Source organism: Urocitellus parryii, chromosome 5 (assembly GCF_045843805.1).
Source record: "Urocitellus parryii isolate mUroPar1 chromosome 5, mUroPar1.hap1, whole genome shotgun sequence".
Taxonomy (NCBI): Eukaryota; Metazoa; Chordata; class Mammalia; order Rodentia; family Sciuridae; genus Urocitellus; species Urocitellus parryii.
In genome coordinates, this window is record NC_135535.1 from 160,389,643 (window position 1) to 160,408,740 (window position 19,098).

General features: G+C 36.2%; 1 protein-coding gene across 2 annotated transcripts; it reads left to right on the plus strand.

Annotated features, from left to right (window-relative positions):
• The first annotated feature begins 981 nt into the window (after positions 1 to 981).
• On the plus strand, positions 982 to 18,551 carry Nudt13 (nudix hydrolase 13). 2 transcript variants are annotated; one of them, XM_026390219.2, is made up of 9 exons: positions 982 to 1,107; positions 6,218 to 6,310; positions 9,509 to 9,648; positions 11,487 to 11,621; positions 12,518 to 12,624; positions 13,566 to 13,691; positions 14,023 to 14,134; positions 15,097 to 15,260; positions 18,053 to 18,551. In XM_026390219.2, exons 2-9 carry the CDS (start codon positions 6,228 to 6,230, stop codon positions 18,251 to 18,253), a joined length of 1,068 nt encoding a protein of 355 aa, XP_026246004.1. In that variant the 5' UTR covers positions 982 to 1,107; positions 6,218 to 6,227; the 3' UTR covers positions 18,254 to 18,551. The 2 variants fall into 2 exon arrangements, with proteins under 2 accessions (XP_026246004.1, XP_026246005.1); XM_026390220.2 differs by having other exon boundaries at positions 15,106 to 15,260.
• Positions 18,552 to 19,098: the final 547 nt, after the last annotated feature.

Genomic DNA, 19,098 nt, shown 5'->3' on the forward strand with positions numbered 1-19,098 from the left:
AGTTATAGCCTTTGGGGTCTTTGCTCAAATATCGCCAAGTAAGGCTGACCATCCTGTATAAAATAGCAAAATTATTCCTCTTATTAATTTGCTTTATTTTTCTCCCTAGCACTTATAACCCTCTGACAAATTATATATTTACTTGTTTGTTTCCTTCTATAAACTGCAAGTAACATATGTTCGTGTATTTGATTCCTTTAATAGTCCCAGGCATATTTGATGTTTGTTAAATATATGCTAAATGAATGGCCTCCAGAGTTGTCTTTTCCTATAAGTAACTTCAGTAGTAAGAAGACCAACAGGGCAGGACCAAGGGAAGGGATTGATTTCTGTCAGATGAAATGTTCTTCTTCAATTAATCAAAGGATAAATTCTACTCAAAGCTCAAACATAGCTTGACACAGTCCTATTTTTTTAAATTAACAGAATTTCAAGAAATGTTAGAATTAGCTCTAAAGTGGACAGAGATAGAACTAGAAAAAAAAAGAAAGGTAGAATTATCTGAGTCCCATTCCCTTTTGCCCTATCCCCATAATCTATGCATTCTGTGTTTCAGAGTGGATTTATAACTTTATCATTTTATTATTTAAAAATGGATATAATGCCACTTTACTTTTTCCACACATGGTATTTCTCTTGGTATTAAGATCTTAGGGGGCTGAGATTTGGCTCAGTGGTAGAGCACTTGCCTCAGCACCACATGAAATATTAAAGATATCGTGTTCCTCTACAACTAAAAAAAAAAGAACAAGAAGAATTTTTTTTAAAAGATCTTAAAAATTCATTAACAAGACTGTGGGTAACTTTGCAATTAGAAAACACAGTGCCATGCCTAGGAATTGAACTACAGTTCCCAGAGTGCATCTCTTAGAAGAACTCTGGGAAGTGTGGCAGAAGTATGCTTTTTGACAACCATAGAGAACTTTATCAAGCATAGGGATTAAATAACATTTCCCAGAGTGCTTCTTTTAGGAGGATTCTGGGAGGTGTGACAGAAGAAACAATGGTCTCTCCAGGGAAGAGAAGCTGTTTGAACTTGAACTTTTGGAGTTTGCTGGTTTCTGCTGATTCTTGAGGCCTAGGAAGGCACCCCCAAAAGAATTCAGAGTGAGTACAGTAGAACAGAAATGTGCTCAGGTTCTAAGTGCAAGAAGTTATTTTATAGGGAGACATAATTAGAACTTAATAAAAGCTCTTAGTTACAGTGTTTTACAATTTAAGTTAATCTCTTCTCTGTCTTGAAGAAACCAGGGGAATGACCAGTTTTGCACTTGTGAAGCTATCTCATTAACTACAGTAGTTCATCACTTTCTGATACATCTTTGAAGAGTTGTTTAAAAATAGAATTTGCTAACTTCTCACTCTTTGCCTTAATTTTTTAGTTAAAGGAGGAAACACCATCTTTTAGAAAGCAAGTCATAAGACCTTGAAATTTGTACCCCAGTGGTTCCTCAGGTCCCCATATTGTTGAGGTCTATAGTCATGCCAAGATAGATGGACTCTCTCCAGAGGGCTCTCCCAAACATCAGAGTCTTAACCTCTTCTTGGTGATAGTAACATAAAGACTTGAAATGAGCTTTTTTTGTTATGCTTTTAGGCTTTATAAATTAATCCTTCTCCTGGAAAGATGAACAGAATGAGAAATGTGTGTGACTCGTTGATTTCAGAGAGTTCAGAGAAATTGTTAATCTTAAGGTCATCATTTATTAGTTTTTTTTTTTAAGAGAGAGAGAGAGAGAGAGAGAGAGAGAGAGAGAGAGAGAGAGAGAGAGAGAGAGAATTTTTTAATATTTATTTTTCAGTTTTCGGCGGACACAACATCTTTGTATGTGGTGCTGAGGATCGAACCCGGGCCGCATGCATGCCAGGCGAGCGCGCTACCACTTGAGCCACACCCCCAGCCCCATCATTTATTAGTTTTTGATAAAAGTAATATTATTTTTCATTTCTATTAGGCTATGTACTTTAAAGGGAAAAAAAAAAAACCCAAGTCAGCCATGATAATTCAGCCATAGGCTGGTAGCAGAAACTGGGCAAAACATCAGACAGCCAAGTACACTGGGCTTCATAGATTTGTCAGTAGTTAAAACCACAACCAAATAGTTCTTGCAGTTCCCAGGATCCAAAAAATACTCCAAAGGAATTCCCTTTGACTCACAGGGAATATGCTGAGGTATTTCCAGTAACAGTGGCTAAGAAACAGACTCATTGACCAATTAGTCCCAGGAACTACTATTTTATGATACTTTCTTTTATTCAAAAAGGAATAAGTACATACCGTTATAAAAATGTTTAAGTGCAAACTGGACAAGGTGGCACACACCTGTAATCTCAGCAATTTGGTAGGCTGGGGCAAGAAGATCACGGTTTGAAGGCCAATTTCTGCAATTTAGCAACATCCTGTCTCAAAATAAAAATAAAAAGGGCTGGCGAGGGGCTAGGGTTGTGGTTCAGTGGTAGAGCACTCACCTAGCACAGGTGAGGCACTGGGTTCCATCCTCAGCACCACGTAAAGATAAATCAATAAAGGTTTTTAAAAATAACGGCTGGGGATGTAGCTTAGTAGTACAGCATCCCTGGTTTTTTAATCCCTAGTGTTGCAAAAAGAAAAAAAATTAAGTGCCGAAATGAATAAAGTAAAAATTACAAGTACCTCTTTCAGCCCTTAGAATCTCCTTCCCTCTCTCCCGAATTAGTCACCGTTAAGAGTTTGGTATGGGGCTGGGGATGTGGCTCAAGCGGTAGCGCACTCGCCTGGCATGCATGCCGCCTGAGTTCGATCCTCAGCACCACATACAAACAAAGATGTTGTATCTGCCGAAAACTGAAAAATAAATATTGAAATTCTCTCTCTCTTAAAAAAAAAAGAGAGAGTTTGGTATGTGTATTTCTAGTCATTTGAAAAATATAAACAAATACACAAATTATGTACTCTGGAATATATGTATATGTCCATTTCTTTATGAATTCATTAGACCATGCTGACCAACCAAATATTACTTACTTTTTTCCTCCAGTTTAAGGCATAACTGGCAAATAAAAATCATATATGTAATATACATACTATAACATAATATGTAAAAATTATATATATGTATATATATGCATCAGACAATTTTGATACATGCATTTATTATGAAGTTATTAAATCAAACTAATCCATCACCTCACATTCTTGTGATTTTTTTTCAATTGTAGATGAACACAATACCTTTATTTTGTTTTAACAAAATATTTATTTATTTACTATGGTGCTGGGGATTGAACCCAGGGCCTTGTGCAAGTACTCTACCAACTGAGCTATATCCCCAGCCCTATTTATTTTTTTATGTGGTGCTGTGGATCAAACCCAGTGCCTCACACATGCTAAGCAAGTGCTCTACCACTGAGCCACAACCCAAGCCCTTGATTTTTTTTTAATTGTAGTAAGGACACTTAAGATCTATTCTTAGTAATTTTCATATATATACTACATTAACTATAATCATCATACAATACAATAGATCTCCAGAATTTAATATCCTGTCTAACTTAATTATCCTGTCTAAAGTATTATTTTAGTGCTTTTGATCAACATCTCCTATTGACCCCTTGCTTTTCTTACTTAATGATAGATTCTGAATAAACTTCCCTATTACTACATAAATATTTTTTTAACTGTTATATTATTTTCTATTTATTTTTAACAGCAAAGTGTGTTATTCCATTTCATTATAATTTTTAAAACATTCTTGTACATGTCCTTCTCTTCCTAGAGTAAATTCCTAGAAGTAGAATTGTTAGGTGAAAGGAATGCTTATTTAACATTTTAATAAGTATTCCTAAATTTATCTCTAAAAATATTGTTTCAATTCACATTTTCTGAATTGTATATGAACTAGAAATATTTACGTCAAATATAAATATTGACTGAAAATACATTTCTCCCAATATATCACACAAATCCCTGGGTTATTAAAATGGGGATTTTACCTTTAAATACTGTCTCAAAGAGTGCTTTGCAACCCACATATCACATATTGCCTTCTGTGAAAGCTAGTTATATATTTGTATTCTCTCTCTTGCTAAAGTTTCTTGAATGTAAGAATTTTCATCCTATAAATTTTTGTGCTCCTTAAGAGAGACCCTGTATAAAGTCAATATTCAACAAATGCTTTGTTGACTCCCATTGCTAAATATATTTTACCCTTGCTTAGGACATAGATTGCAGCTAAAACTATCCAAGGATTAGTCACCAGTGACTCATAATTATGCAACCAAGAAGTAGACCTCAAACTTTACTTATTCCTTTGTAGGTTAAGGTCAAAGCTTGCTTCCCTTGGGCACAATTAAAGGGATGGCTTATTATTTAGCTGTACTGATTTTCCCATTTTTTTCATTGAAAATTTGTGATTTTTTTTTTTTTTGCTGCTAATATGAAAGGTATTTTCATGGGGAAGAAAATACTACTGACATACAATTTAAAAGAAACCCTGCTGGGGTTGTAGCTCATGGATAGAGCACATGCCTTGCACATGTAAGGCACTGGGTTCGATCCTTAGCACCACATAAAAAATAAATAAAGATATTGTGTCCATATTTTTTTAAAAAATCTTTTAAAAAACAAATAAATAGGGGCTGGGGTTGTGGCTCAGTGGTAGAGTGCTTGCCTACCATGTCTAAGGCACTGGGTTCGATTCTCAGCACCACATATAAATAAATAAATAAATGACTATCAACAACTAATGAAAAAATATTTAATAAATAAATAAATAAAAGGAACAATGGGGGCCATGGATGTAGCTTAGTGGTAGAGTGCTTGCTCATCATGCCCTAGGCCCTTGATTCAATCCCCAGCATGGAAAAAATAAATAAATAATAAAAGGAACCATATTTTGCAGAATGGATTCTTCAGATACAGTTTTTTTCCCTCCCCCTCTTCCAGTGAGCTACAAAAGATAGAAACTGTCTTGGATCCATATGAATTTATATAGCTGCCTTTTGAAATATTTTCCTAGTGTCTATGATTTTATATTTTTCTTATCTACAGAATTTCCTATTAACTCATTCCCAGAGGGATGTTGGTTTTTATGTATTCTGAGAAACTTTGTTTCATTACTATGGAGATATCCCAGGCTTTTTACTTGGTCTATTAATTAGAATAATGCTTGACATTTTAATAAATAAACTTCAAATTTTCAGTAGCCAAGCCGGATGCAGTGGTGTGTGCCTGTAGTCCCAACTATTTGGGAGGCAGAGGCAGGAGAATCACTTGAGCCCAGGAGTTCAAGACCAGCCTAGGCAATGCAGCAAGATTCTATCAAAAAAATTCAACGGCCAGCAGTATAACTTAATAGCAGAATACATGCTCCCTGCACAAAGCCTGGTTTCAATCCCCAACACCAAAAAATATAAATAAAATCATTTTAGTGACTTAATATGGCTGAAGCTCTTATTTCTTTTCTTTTTTTTTAATCTTTATTTTATTTCTTTATTTTTATGTGGTGCTGAGGATCGAACCCAGGGTCTCACATATGCTAGGCAAGTTCTCTACCACTGAGCCACAACCCCAGCCCCATCTTATTTATTTACTTGTAGTGCTGAGGATTAAACCCAGAGCCTGTGCACACTGGGCAAGTGCTCCATCGCTGAGCTACATCATCTCTTAGCCTATATGGTAGAATTTTATTTCTCATTCACAAATAACCCAACCTAGAGCATCTTTGGTCAGTAGACAGCTTTTTCTCCATGTGTGAAAAAGCTTCACCATCTAATCTATCCTTTTCCCATGGAGTCTTACAAGGAGAAGGAGAAAAAGAGAATGGAAAAGGCATACCCACTTCATGATTGCTTCAGCCTAGATGGGACATACCACTTCCACTCATATTCAATTGTTAGGACCCAGCCTTTGTTTTCCCCACATGCAAGGAAGGAGAGAGATTTAGGCCATAGCCTGGCAGCCATCTCCCAGCAACAGTTCCACAATATGAAGGATAATTAGGTGATTCTCACAACTTATCAGCTTGGCAGAACAAATTTCAATTTTGTAGATTAAGAGAGAAGCTCTGAAAAATTGAGATCCTTAGGTTTGTTAGTGGTGGAAGTGCAATGGCGAAGCCAAATCACCTAACTCTTATTTAGTTTCTCTTAATATTACAAAGCCATCCTAACCTGGCTTAAAATATAACTCTTGGTGATTCATTACTTTAATTTTCTTTAAACTCTTTTTTTTCTCTAGGGATCTCACAATGTCTCTGTATTGTGGAATAGCTTTCAGAGGAAAATCCTTTTGTTGTTATAGGCTGCTGTCAACCTATGTCACTAAGTCTAGGTAAGTTGTGACTAACCTGAGCCCTGACTATTCTATTCTGGGCCTAATAAGTTATGAAATCTAAACATCTCAAAAATCCCATTTTGAGGATTAAATATGAAATTACCATTAAGAATGTTCAATGTAAATTATTTATCATTGAAAAGATTTTAAACAAATGAAATTTCCAATAATATCTGAAATGCCTAAAATATCTCACACTCTTGAAGGTAAATTCTGTTAAGACTTTGGGGCTATGGATGTGGCCCAGTGTTAGAGCACTTTCCTGACACGCATGAGGCCTGGGTGCTATCCCCAGCACCACCAAAAACATAAGGATAAGATTTTGTCTCTTCCACTATGATACCCTTAGTGCATAAAACAGTGCAACTATGAAGTATTACTGAATATATTAATACTGAAGTATTAACTAATGAATAATAAGGAAGGAGTTAAATAAATTAAAGTTCATGCATAGATGGAATAATAAACACATTAAGAACTATATTGAATAACATTTCATGAAGTTTCTTGAAAATAATGCGGATAACTCCAATACCTCCTTCCTCCCAAAAGAACTAACCTTCAGCGAAAAGCAGACTAGAAAATAAAAACCTAGGGGCTGAGGTTGTGGCTCAGTGGTAGAGCGCTTGCCTCATATGTGCAAGGCCCTGGGTTCGATCCTCAGCACCACATACAAATAAATAAAATAAGTGTATTGTGTCCAACTACAACTAAAAACTAAATACTTTAAAAAGAAAAGAAAAATCTATAATCACACAGAAAGATGACAAAGGAATTCTTTGTCTTAGCCTAGAGAAATTTGAAATCACTAGCCTGCTTTCATAGTTTCAGGGTTTGAATGTTTGCAATCTCTGTGGTATAGCCCAAGAACCCCCACCTAATAAAGGAACTGAAGTAGTAATCCTGGACTGATAATACCTCTGGGACACCTTGCAAATCAAATGTAAAACCCTTTAGGAGCCAGACACACACAACCAGGCTCTCTAGTTAGCCTTACCAAACTTGAGTGCCGAGTGCAAAATTAATAGGCATAAAATTCTTCATGAGCAAGAGTGATCAACAACAAAATTGCAAAATTTTTTGATGTTTTTGAACATTTAGATGTTTGTCCTTCTTACACTGAGACTCCAAAAACAATAACAAAATTATTGAGAAGAAGTCTAAGAAACGAGAATCTTAAAGTGATTAAATATATTTAAAATGAATTGAGGCCAGAGTTGTGGCTTAGTGGCAGAGTGCTTGCTTAGCATGCGTGAGGCACTGGGTTTGATCCCCAGCACCACATAAAAAATAAACAAATAAAATAAAGGTACTGTGTCCACTTACAACTAAAAAAATATTTTAAAAAAAATAAATAAAAATAAAATGAATTGAAAGCATGAGAAAAGAATAAAAGTCTATAAGTAAAGAATATGTTATGATATAAAAAATGTTTATATATGTTTAAGAAGAAAAGACTACAAAAGAGTAGGTATGACTGATTCTAAATATACCTATACATGCACTGATGTATAATCTTAAAGTTTGTAGAGTTCCAAAGTGTAAATAGTGATCATCTCTGGTAGGATTGCTGATTATTTCCTTTTTTTAAAAAAACTGATAATTGTATATTTTCTGATTTCTAAAGAATGACTTTTTAAATGAGTATAAGAAAAAACAGCTAAAGGTTTTCTTGGTATAATTTTAGCATAGTAACTTCTATACTATTATAACTAAATGGAGAAAATGAATTATTTTAAAACACAGTTCTTTACTGAGGAGAGTATGAGTATGAGGAACTTTTGGACTTAGTTCCTGTTCCATTTGTGGGTGTTTTGCTTTTTAGGGTCATTGGGGCAGAGCACAGGTTGTACCACTCTTACTCTTTTGTGAAAGCAACAGTGATTGTTCCATTATTTATATTTGGTAACTTCTTGGTCACTCTGCTTTGACAAACAAGGAGTCTTTACTCCCCATTCCAGGCTGCAGTCACTTAAAATGAGTTTTAAAATATCACAGGTCTTAAAAGATCCAGTTTCTTTTGTCTTCTAGTTATAAAGAGCTCATTATAATTACCTTTATTACACAATCAAAATAAGTTCCTAAAAATGGCTACTGGAATGTGTTTGTCATTTTGCTTTGTATTTTCACTGTTAAGCCAATGCTCCCTACTGGTGTTATAAATGCTCCCAGATCCTACAGATTTTCTGATTTCTGTCAGTAAATCATATTTTCCACTTACTTGACAAAATATGCCATATACCTAAGAATCTGTTTTAGGGTTTTGGATAGGCAAAAAATTTTTTTGTCAATTCCAAGGCCCAAAAAAGCATTTGTGTTCAATCTCTACTAATCACATGGACCCTGACTCAATTCCCGAGGATCTTGAAGGAAGAGATCAGACCACCCTTAATAAAGATATTGGAAAAGCCTAGAATTCCATTTTATCTCTTTCTGAGAAATCAATAAAAGGATGTTTGTTTTCCCACATTTTTATTTTGGCTATTGAAAATATTGTCCTCATTAAACAAGTCACATATAGGCTTCATCAGTAGTCCCTTCAAAATAGATAAGCCGCCAATAGTGTCTACTTTTGGAGCTAGATGTTTAAAGTCAGGGTACACTGAAGATAAATGTGTGTCTTATCTTTGCTCGATCAAATGAAAGCTCCTGAAGGTATAGTGTCTGCTCCTTGGCCATCTGCAGTAATCAAGTCTGCTCCTTTCTCTAGGTATTCTTTGGTTGATGTTTCATTATGGTACCTGTTTTCCTTTCACTCCACTGCCTGTAAATTCTTGCCTCACAGTATAATATTGGCAAAGTTCCTTGAGGTTCATTCAGTAAATATTTTATTACCCTCGAGGTTCAATAAATATTTATCAAATTGAGCCATTCAGTATGCTAATGACAGGTGCAGAGCTGAGAAAGGCAGACTCTGCCCTTAAGAAGATCAAAGTCTTCCAGGGGAGTCAAATGAACAAATAGTGTGACAGTGCACCCACAGAAGTGTGGGCAAGGGGTGCAGTAGAATGAAGAACAGAAGCAGTGATTGCCTGTAGCCACCTCAGATCCTTTATAGAGCACATTAGAATGCAAATAAATAAGTAAAGGGAAAATAACCATGGTGGGAGAGGGATGCAGGAACAGAATTCTCAAAAATATATGCTATGCTAGTAAGTATGGTCTTGTAATGGCTTAATTATTTCCCAAATGCAGGTATTTATTTGAACTGAAAGAAGATGATGACACATGCAGAAAAGCCCAGCAGACAGGAGCATTTTACCTCTTTCATAGCCTGGCTCCTTTGCTTCAGCCATCAGGACATCAACACCTGGTCCCCCGGCTTAACCTATTAGGTAAGCCCAATGTGGACGTGTAGAGTAGATCACCTGTGGCCACTAAGCAGAATTCAGTCCATATTGGATCTCAGAGAAATATTCTTGGACTTTAGCATCCAAATTTTTCAAACAGCTTCTGCATCTCAAGCTTTTACAGCTGCTTCTGCCAATTAGTCATTTATTGTATGGACAACCTTAGTTGATCAGTCAAATATTAGGTGATGATATGAACTCTAATATTTTAAACCAGAGGTCAACAAAACTGCTATGAACTGGAACCTGCTGCCTGTTTTGTAAAAACATTTGTTTTTTTCAGTGCTGGGGACTGAACCCAGGGCCTCATACATGCTGAACACACTCTGCCATTGGACTACATCCTCAGCCCCTATAAATAAATTTTTACTGGAACAGAGCCACAGTTACTCGTTGACATACTGTTGATGGCTGCTTTTGCCACACAATGGCAGCTGAGTATTGTGACAGACTGTATGACTCACAAAGCCTGAATTAATTAGTATCTCTTTATAGAGAAAGTTTGCCAACCTCTGCCTTACACTGGTGATTTCCAGCTTCCATGGAGTTGTAATTGTTTTACTGTTTAAAATTTGCATCCTTTTTTAGTTTTTACTAGATAATTTTTTTTTTGTACTGGGGATTGAACTCATGGGCACTCTGTCCTGAGCCACCTTCCCAGCCTGATTTTGTATTTTATTTAGAGACAATGTCTCACTGAGTTGCATAGTACCTCATTTTTGCTGAGGCTAGCTTTGAGCTCATGATCTTCCTGCCTCAGCTTCCTGAGACACTAGGATTACAGGCATGTGTCTCCTAAGATCAAAATTTAAAGTGAATTAAAATTAATTTGTTTAGAGAACTCTTTTTTAGTCTGTATAAATATAGATATCTAAGCAGTTGGGATTTAGTGTTTTTTTTTTTTTTTTTTTTTAATGGGATCTCAATATCTTACTATGTTGCCCAGGTTGGTCTTGAGCGCTGGGCTCAAACAATCCTCCTGCCTCAGCCTTCTGAATACCTGGGACTATAAGCCTGTACTATAGCACCCAGCTGGGATTGGATATTCAAATATTAACTTTCAGTTTTATATTGATACATAAATATAACAAGTCACTATATACTGGCTAACTTCTAAATACATTGCCAGTAAATTTCTGTCATGGATCAGATGTTGGAGTACTTGCATGGGTAGTTTCCAACAAATACAAGGGCTCCATTAGAAGGCAGTAAACAGTTTTTTCAATGCCTAAAGAAGTTGACTGTCACTCATTTTATGAATGAAGAGGTATGTTCCTTGCATCATACAATCGTAAACAGATATATACAGAATTCCTCAGATTGTGGTTGAGAAATTGGAGGCCAAAGAAGTAAAGTGATTAACCAATGAATGTTACACAGCTAATTAGCTACAGAGCAGTGACTTTAAACACAGTTGGCCTCCATATCCTCAAATAACTGTGGATGCCAAAATAATTTTTTTTAATTGTGACTGTGCTGAACATGTATAGACATTTTCTTGTTATTTTCCCTTAAACCATACATATAACAACTGTTTACTTAACATTTGTAGTGTATTGGTGATTTCAAGTAATAGAGAGATGATTTAAAGTTTATGGAAGGATATACAAGAGACTTAAGCATCTGCAGATTTTGGTATATGTGGGTGGTTCTATAATCAGTCCCCCACAAATACTGAGGGGCAACTGGATAGTTAGTTCAAGCTAAAGTAGATGATTTTCTATAAGTCTGATCTGGCTTTGGTGATATTATTGAAACTCTTGTTTTTGTTTGCTTGTTTGTTTGTTTGTTATGTGTGTATGTTCTCCCTTTCTGTTTCTTAGAATTGGAAAGGCTCCTGGGTAAGTTTGGACAGGATGCACAAAGAATAGAAGATTCGGTGCTGATTGGATGCTCTGAACAGCATGAAGCATGGTTTGCTCTGGATCTAGGTCTGAATAGCTCCTCTTCCACATATGGTACATAACACTTTCTAGTGGGTACTTCTCAGCAATTCTCAGACTTTGAGATTTCACAAAATAATATTTCAAGAAAAATTTTAGGAGTACAAAAGTTATCAACTTTTAATTTTTTTTAGTAAGGTAAAAAAATTTCTATCATTTAAAAGAAAATAAAGGACATTTTTTTAATATTTGCTTTCTAAGCTAAGTGGTGGGTACACAGATATTTATTGTATTTATACTTTTTTTGCATTTATGCACTTTAATATATCATACATAGATGGGATATAATTTCTCATTTTTCTGAGTATACATGTTGTAGACACATTTTAAGTCTTAAATATTTTATAAGAAATGTTTTGAAATTCATATCATCATAGTATTGCTCTTACCAATGCACAGAAATTAGTGTTACCATGGAGTAGATCTGGGTCCCCAGAGCATCAGGTGGGAACCACTCTGCTCTAGATTTATGGCTCCTATCAGACTTTCCTTCTCTCTTTTTAAGGGTCTGGGTGTAAATGTAATGATGCTGGAATGAGATTCAGAGAGGAATTTAGAGGTCCATTTCATCTCTTTTCTAGGGAGAGTGTCGTGGCTAATTCAAATGGGCTTATTGCTTTGAAGAGGATCTTGAGAAATACTATGCTCTAATGTTTCCCAAACTGGCCTGACCATAAGAATCACCTGGTGCTTGTTAAATAAAGAAAGAAAGAATTCTGGGCCTCACTCCACACCTGCTGCTTCAAAATCTCCAGGTAGGAGCTTGAGAACCTGTATATTTTTTTTACTTTCCCCAGTTGAGTCTTATTAGGCAAGTTTGGGAAACACTGATCTATCAAGATAGACTGGGGTAGGGGCTTAGAGACAGATTTGACAATTGTTTAATTTCCTTCTCTCTTCTGATTTTCTAGCCTCCTTACCAAAATCTGAATTGGAGACGGAACTCAAGGGGTCTTTCGTTGAGCTGAGGAAGGCTCTCTTTCAACTGAATCCAGTGGATTCCTCCTTGTTATTCACGGTAGGTTCTGATTTATCAATTCTGTAGGAAATTTAATTTTTTTTTTAAAGAGAGAGTGAGAAAGGAGAGAGAGAGAGAGAATTTTTAATATTTATTTTTTAGTTATTGGCGGACACAACATCTTTGTTGGTATGTGGTGCTGAGGATCGAACCCGGGCCGCACGCATGCCAGGCGAGCGGGCTACCGCTGAGCCACATCTCCAGCCCTGTAGGAAATTTAATAAAGTTGGATCAAATCCATGTGTGCTACACAAGACTAGAGTGACATTTGATTTCTTCTTTTGTGGATCATAGCCCTGCCTACAAACCTTGGCAGGATAATGTGTTGTAGGAAGTTTGCTGCTGCTTCTTTATTTTACCCTTGTTTTTGGCAGAATTGCTATCAAGGCTCTTTTCTCCTAAGGACATGCAGATCTATGGCAAGAGAGCCATCAGCCTCATAAACATTATTATTGGCCCACAGAAGGACATACAGAATGTCTTTAGCCTGAGAAATAATTTTTGAATTGTTTTAATAACTTGTCCTCACTGCTTTAGATTCTACTTCATTTGGCATTTTGATTGTCTATTTGATTTAAACACTCTGAACACTTAGTTGTAAAAAAAAAAAAAAAATCCAGCCTATTAAAGAGAAATACGTGGGGGTGTTCACCTATACTGAAAATGTTTTCTTTTTAAGCTGGTCATGAATACATGGGTGCTTGTTATCTTTTTATATTTTATTTAATAATCATAATACACTCTGTGCTTCCTTTTATTCATATTTCTGATGCTAGGGGAACATATCCAGATAGTTTCCTTATCTTAGTAATCAGTTAAAGATAGTGAGGTGGAAAGGGATTAGCATTTCCCTCTATGTTGCTCTAGATATCAGGCCCAATGATGTTGTGGATGAACCTTATTCTCTCCAAGTGAAACCAGGCCCCTCTCTGTATTTCTAGGCTCAATCTCTTCTCCGTTGGCATGATGGTCATCAGTTCTGCAGCAGAAGTGGGCAGCCCACCAAGAAGAACATGGCTGGCAGCAAGCGTGTGTGTTCTTCCAATAAGATAATCTATTATCCACAGGTAAGGGTTGCTTTGAGGGAACAGTAATCCAAGAAGGCTGTGAGTTACACTGTCCTGTACAATTAAAATGTTTCCTTAGCTGGACATGATAATGCATGCCTGTAATCTCAGTGGTTAGGGAGGCTGAGACAGGAGGATTGAGAGTTCAAAGCCAACCTCAGCAATTTAGCAAGGCCCTAAGCAACCCAGTGAGGCCCTAAATAAAATACAAATAGGGGCTGGGGATGTGGCTCAGTAGAAAAAGGCTTCCTTAATGATAATTAAGGAAGTTAGCAGGCCCAGTTAGCAGGCCCCAAAGTGCCAGTGTCTAATTTCTGTTCTCCTTCTCTAGATGGCTCCTGTGGTGATCACTCTGGTGTCTGATGGGACCCGGTGTTTGCTTGCCCGCCAGCACTCCTTTCCCAAGGGACTATATTCTGCTTTGGCAGGTTTTTGTGATATAGGTAAGAAGTGTGGGGGGATATACAGGTGATAGTGGGAGACAGAAAATCTTATTAATAGTCGATATTTCTCTGTTTTGTTACCATACTTCTTTGAATCTCAAGCACCATCTTTCCTATTATATCAAGAAAACTGCCTTCTGGCATTATGAATTTCCAATATTGTGTTAGGCAAAATTTCAAACACAGCATAGTTAAGAAGATTACATAGTGAACACCCATTCAGCTACTACCTAGAGTCAATACTTATTTATGCCACTAATTTTATTACATATCCATTCATCTATCCATCAATTCATTTTATCTCTGATGTACAGATTGTGGACCTAGTATGCTTTTCTCTAAATACTTCAGCATGCATAGTACTAACTAAGATTTCCATATTTATTTATAGGGTTGTTGTTTGTTTTCTTTCTTTGTTTATTGGAGCAAAACTTAAAAATGGTGAAAAGTGAGATTTTTATTAAAGGTAAGGGCAGTAGTAGCCTCTCCCATTGAAGCCCTTATATAATATAGTTATAATATATAACTATAGTAGGAGTTGGATGCGGTGGCACATGCCTGTAATCTCAGCAGCTTGGGAGGCTGAGGCAGGAGGATCACAAGCTCAAAACCAGCCTCAGCAACTTAGTGAGGCACTAAAAAACTTAGTGACATCCTGTCTCTAAAATATTTTTTTTAAGTGTGGAGGATATGGTTCAGTGGTTAAGCAGTCCTGGGTTCAATCCCTGGTACCAAAAAAAAAAAAAATAGGTGTGTATGTGTGTATATATAATCTATCTATATAGATAGATTATATATATATATATGAAAAGAGAGAGAGAGAAACTCAGATATTGAGGACCTCCCAAGAGTATTTTATTGAGACTTTAGAGCCAGTTTTTTACTCTCTTCACAATGGGCTATCATGGTACAGAAACATGATGCAAACTTCTGGCTACGGAACTGTCCTGAATTAATCTGAGTTCTTGCAGGTGAAAGTGTGGAAGATGCTGTCCGAAGGGAAGTTGCAGAGGAGGTGGGACTGGAGTTGGAAAGACTACAGTACTCTGCATCCCAGCATTGGCCCTTTCCTAACAGCTCACTCATGATTGCTTGTCATGCAACCGTGAAACCAGGGCAGACAGAGGTAAATTCTTGCCTTTCATTTACTCTGGGATATTTCCTTTGCTTCATCTAATCTGCTGGTCTGCAAGTAGTCAGTGAGCTAGTGAGTGAGTCTAGTCCAGCGGGTGTAGATTATACAGTGATATGTAAGATTCAATTTATACCCTCAAAGAATTTTCATTCTAGTAAAGGAAACCAATAATTGCCACTCTCCCTTGCACATATATCAATCATAAGACAATTTCTTTATATTTTTAACTATTGAGGTATAATCAGCATATAAAAAGCTATAGATATTTAATATATCCAACTTGATGGATATTTAGATAAATATACCCCATGAAGCCATCTATTAATCTTTATGAATGTCATCAACTTACCCAGCATTTCGAAAAGTTTCCTCTTGTCTCCTTTTTTTTTTTTTCTTTTGTGGTAAGAGCCATTTGCAAAAGATCTATCCTTTTAGCAAATTTTAATATATTCAAAATAGTACTGTTAACTATAGACCCTATGTTGTACAGGTCTCCATAACTTATATTGTATATTATTTTATATTTTGTGTATTTATTTTATATTCTTTGACCAACACCTCTCTATATTCCCTTCCCTCCATCCACTCCACTCTTTGTTTCTATGTATTTGACTCTTATATTCCACATGTAAGATCACACAAAATTTGTCTTTCTGTATTTGGTTTATTCCACTTAGCCTTCCCTCCAGTCCATCACCTTGTTGCAAATGCAGGATTTCCTTCTTGTTTAAGACTCAATAATATTGCATCATCAGTATATGCCACATTATTCATTCCTTAATAGACATTTTAGTTGTTTCCATATCCTGGATATTGTGAACATAGGAGTTCAGATATTCCTTCAAAAGACAGATTTCATTTCATTTAGATATATACCCAGAAGTAGTATTCCTGGATTAAATGATCATTCTATTTTTAATGTTTTGATTAAAAAAAGATAACAATATGGAGATTTAAGTTTTTAGTTGTTGATTGACCTTTATTTATTTACTTATATGTGGTGCCAAGAATCAAACCCAGTGCCTCACACATGTCAGGCAAGCACTCTACCAATTGAGCCACGACCCCAGCCCTCCATATTGTTTTCTATAGTGACCATACACATTTAAATTTCCTTCAGCAATGTACAGGATTCTCTTTTCCCCCACATCTTTGCCAATATTCATTTTCCTTTGTTGCTAGCTATTATCAGGTATGAGATGATATCTCACCATGGTTTTAATTTGCATTTCCCTGGTAATAAGTACCATTGAACATTTTTTTATATATCTTTTGTCCATTTGTATTTCTTCATTGGAGAAATGCCTATTTAGGCATTTTGCCCATTTTTAATTGGGCTATTTGCTGTTGAATTGTAAGAGTTCCTTACACATTTCGGATATTAACTCCTTATCATATAAATGGTCTGCAAATATTTCCTCCCATTCTGTAGAGTGCCTTTTCATTTTATTGTTTCCTTTCCTGTGCAGAAACTTTTTTAAAATTTTTAAAATTTATATATGACAGCAGAATGCATTAGAAGTTTTATTACACATGTAGAGCACAATTTTTCATATCTCTGGTTGTATACAAAGTATATTCACACCAATTCATGTCTTCAAACATGTACTTTGGATAATAATGATCATCGTGTTCCACCATCATTTCTAACCCCATGCCCCCTCCCTTCCCCTCCAACCCTCTGCCCTATCTAGAGTTCATCTATTTGCAGAAGCTTTTATGTTTGATATAATCCTATTTTTGCTTTTGTTGCCTAGCTTTTGATGTCTTATCTACAAACTCATTGCCCAGTCCAGGGTCTAGATGCTCATTCCCTATGTTTTCTTTTAAGTGGTTTATGGTTTCAGGTTTTGTTGTTGTTTTGTTTTTTGGTATCTGGTGCATGAGTAAGGATCCAATTTCATTCTTTTGCAGTCATTTCAACATCATTTATCTGATAAATTTTTATTTTTCATCTTTAGATTATACTAGTACCTTAAATAATAGGCATAAAATACATATATCAAATTTAATGACCAATTTTAGGATTCATCTCATTGCTCAAGTTAGTCAGGATCTTGGAGGCTAATGATATAAAATTATAGGAACTTCTGGTTTAAAGGTGCTTAGATGTTGTCTTATCTAAGCTCATCTCACTCATTTTCATCTGTGGCATCTCTGATAATAGCACTGTGGTCCTTGCGAGCCAAAGTGTGCCCATTATATGCTTTGATTTTAATAGAATATTCTGTTTTGATTTCCTGTGGACAAAGTTTGCATTTGTTTGCTTCCTGCAAAGAAGATACTGTGCTTTTGATTACCATTAACCCTTAATCTTTACAAAAATAGTAATATTTGTAAGTTATCTTTTAATTCAATCATACAATCAATGGAAGCACAAAGTAAAACAAGTATTATTCATAATTTACCACTCACTGTTAACCACTACTCTTGATATTTTAATATTTGTACTTCCAGAATTGGTGGGGAGGGGCTTGCTTTGAACCCAGGATCTCCTGCATATGAAGCACATGCAGAACCACTGAGCTATATATACTCCTACCATTATATTTTCAGGATTTTTTTAAAGTATCCTATTTTAAAAAACTGTTATTTTTTCAAATGCATTTAAATCTCATTCCTAGTTGTACTCCTCTTGTGTCTGGGTCATATCTAGAACTGAGTTTCATTTAACCTGTAGATGGGTGTTACCTTCCAAGGTAGTCATTTTCTTATTTTTGGCCATAGTCTTTTTAAATTTTATAGTTCCTAATCTTACTTTGTTTTATCCTCATGTCTTTCAGATCCAGGTGAACTTGAGAGAACTAGAGGCAGCTGCCTGGTTCAGTTATGCTGAGGTGGCTGCAGCCCTGAAGAGAAAGGGCACCTCTATTCAGCAACAGAATCAGAGTTTCCCATTTCTCTTGCCCCCAAAGTTAGCCATTGCCCACCAACTGATTAAGGAGTGGGTGGAAAAACATGCCTGTTCTTCCCTGCCTAATTAGCCCAGGTAAAGCCATTGAGATCCCTCCTTGGATTGCTGAAGGGCATACCAGAGATCCGTTATAAAGGTGAGAAGGACAACCTCAAGCTAACCCACAACAAGACAGCTCTATCAGCAATATTAATGAAAAAGAGTTTCTAATAAAGGGCCATCAAGAATGCCAGTGTAGGGCTGGGGATGTGGCTCAAGCGGTAGCGCGCTCGCCTGGCATGCGTGCGGCCCGGGTTCGATCCTCAGCACCACATACAAAGATGTTGTGTCCGCCAAAAACTAAAAATAAATAAATATTTTAAAAATTCTCTTTCTCTCTCTCTAAAAAAAAAAAAAAATGCCAGTGTAAGCTGCTCTGGTGGTGCAGGCCTGTGGTCCCAGCTACCTGGGAACATGAAGCAGGAGGATCACTTGAGCACAGGAGTTTGGGGCTAACCTGGGCAACATAATGGGACCCCTATCTTTAAAAGAATGCCATTGTGATAGGAAAAACAGATGAGATGTCAACTATAAAAATCAGAGGGAAGCATGAAGATTAGTGTGGATGTAGACCTTTGATCACTCATTTTCTCTCAGGCCTTAGGAGCAAACATCTGGTACATGGCTTGTTAATGCTGTGTTTTCTGTCTGCCAAAATGTGCCTGGGGTAATTTTGGTGAAAGTCTTTATTTTAGTACTGAAAATATGTAGCAAGTTTCAAATCACTACTGAGTTACTTTTTATCCCCCAGAATTATGAAAAATTGTGCAATATAACATTTCTGAATTTGTGTACAGGTCCATTCTTATATATGGTAATCAAATAAAACTTGTATTTCTTTAAGTCATCTGAAAGGTCGAGGAAGGAGGGAACTCG

What these genes read in the sequence shown, in the direction of transcription:
- Nudt13 (XM_026390219.2), top strand. Translation starts at nt 6,228, where the DNA reads ATGTCTCTGTATTGTGGAATAGCTTTCAGAGGAAAATCCTTTTGTTGT. An exon ending in TAGCTCCTCTTCCACATATG is followed by an intron (nt 11,622 to 12,517) that starts GTACATAACACT and finishes CTGATTTTCTAG; the next exon opens with CCTCCTTACCAAAATCTGAA. An exon ending in GGCAGGTTTTTGTGATATAG is followed by an intron (nt 14,135 to 15,096) that starts GTAAGAAGTGTG and finishes AATTAATCTGAG; the next exon opens with TTCTTGCAGGTGAAAGTGTG.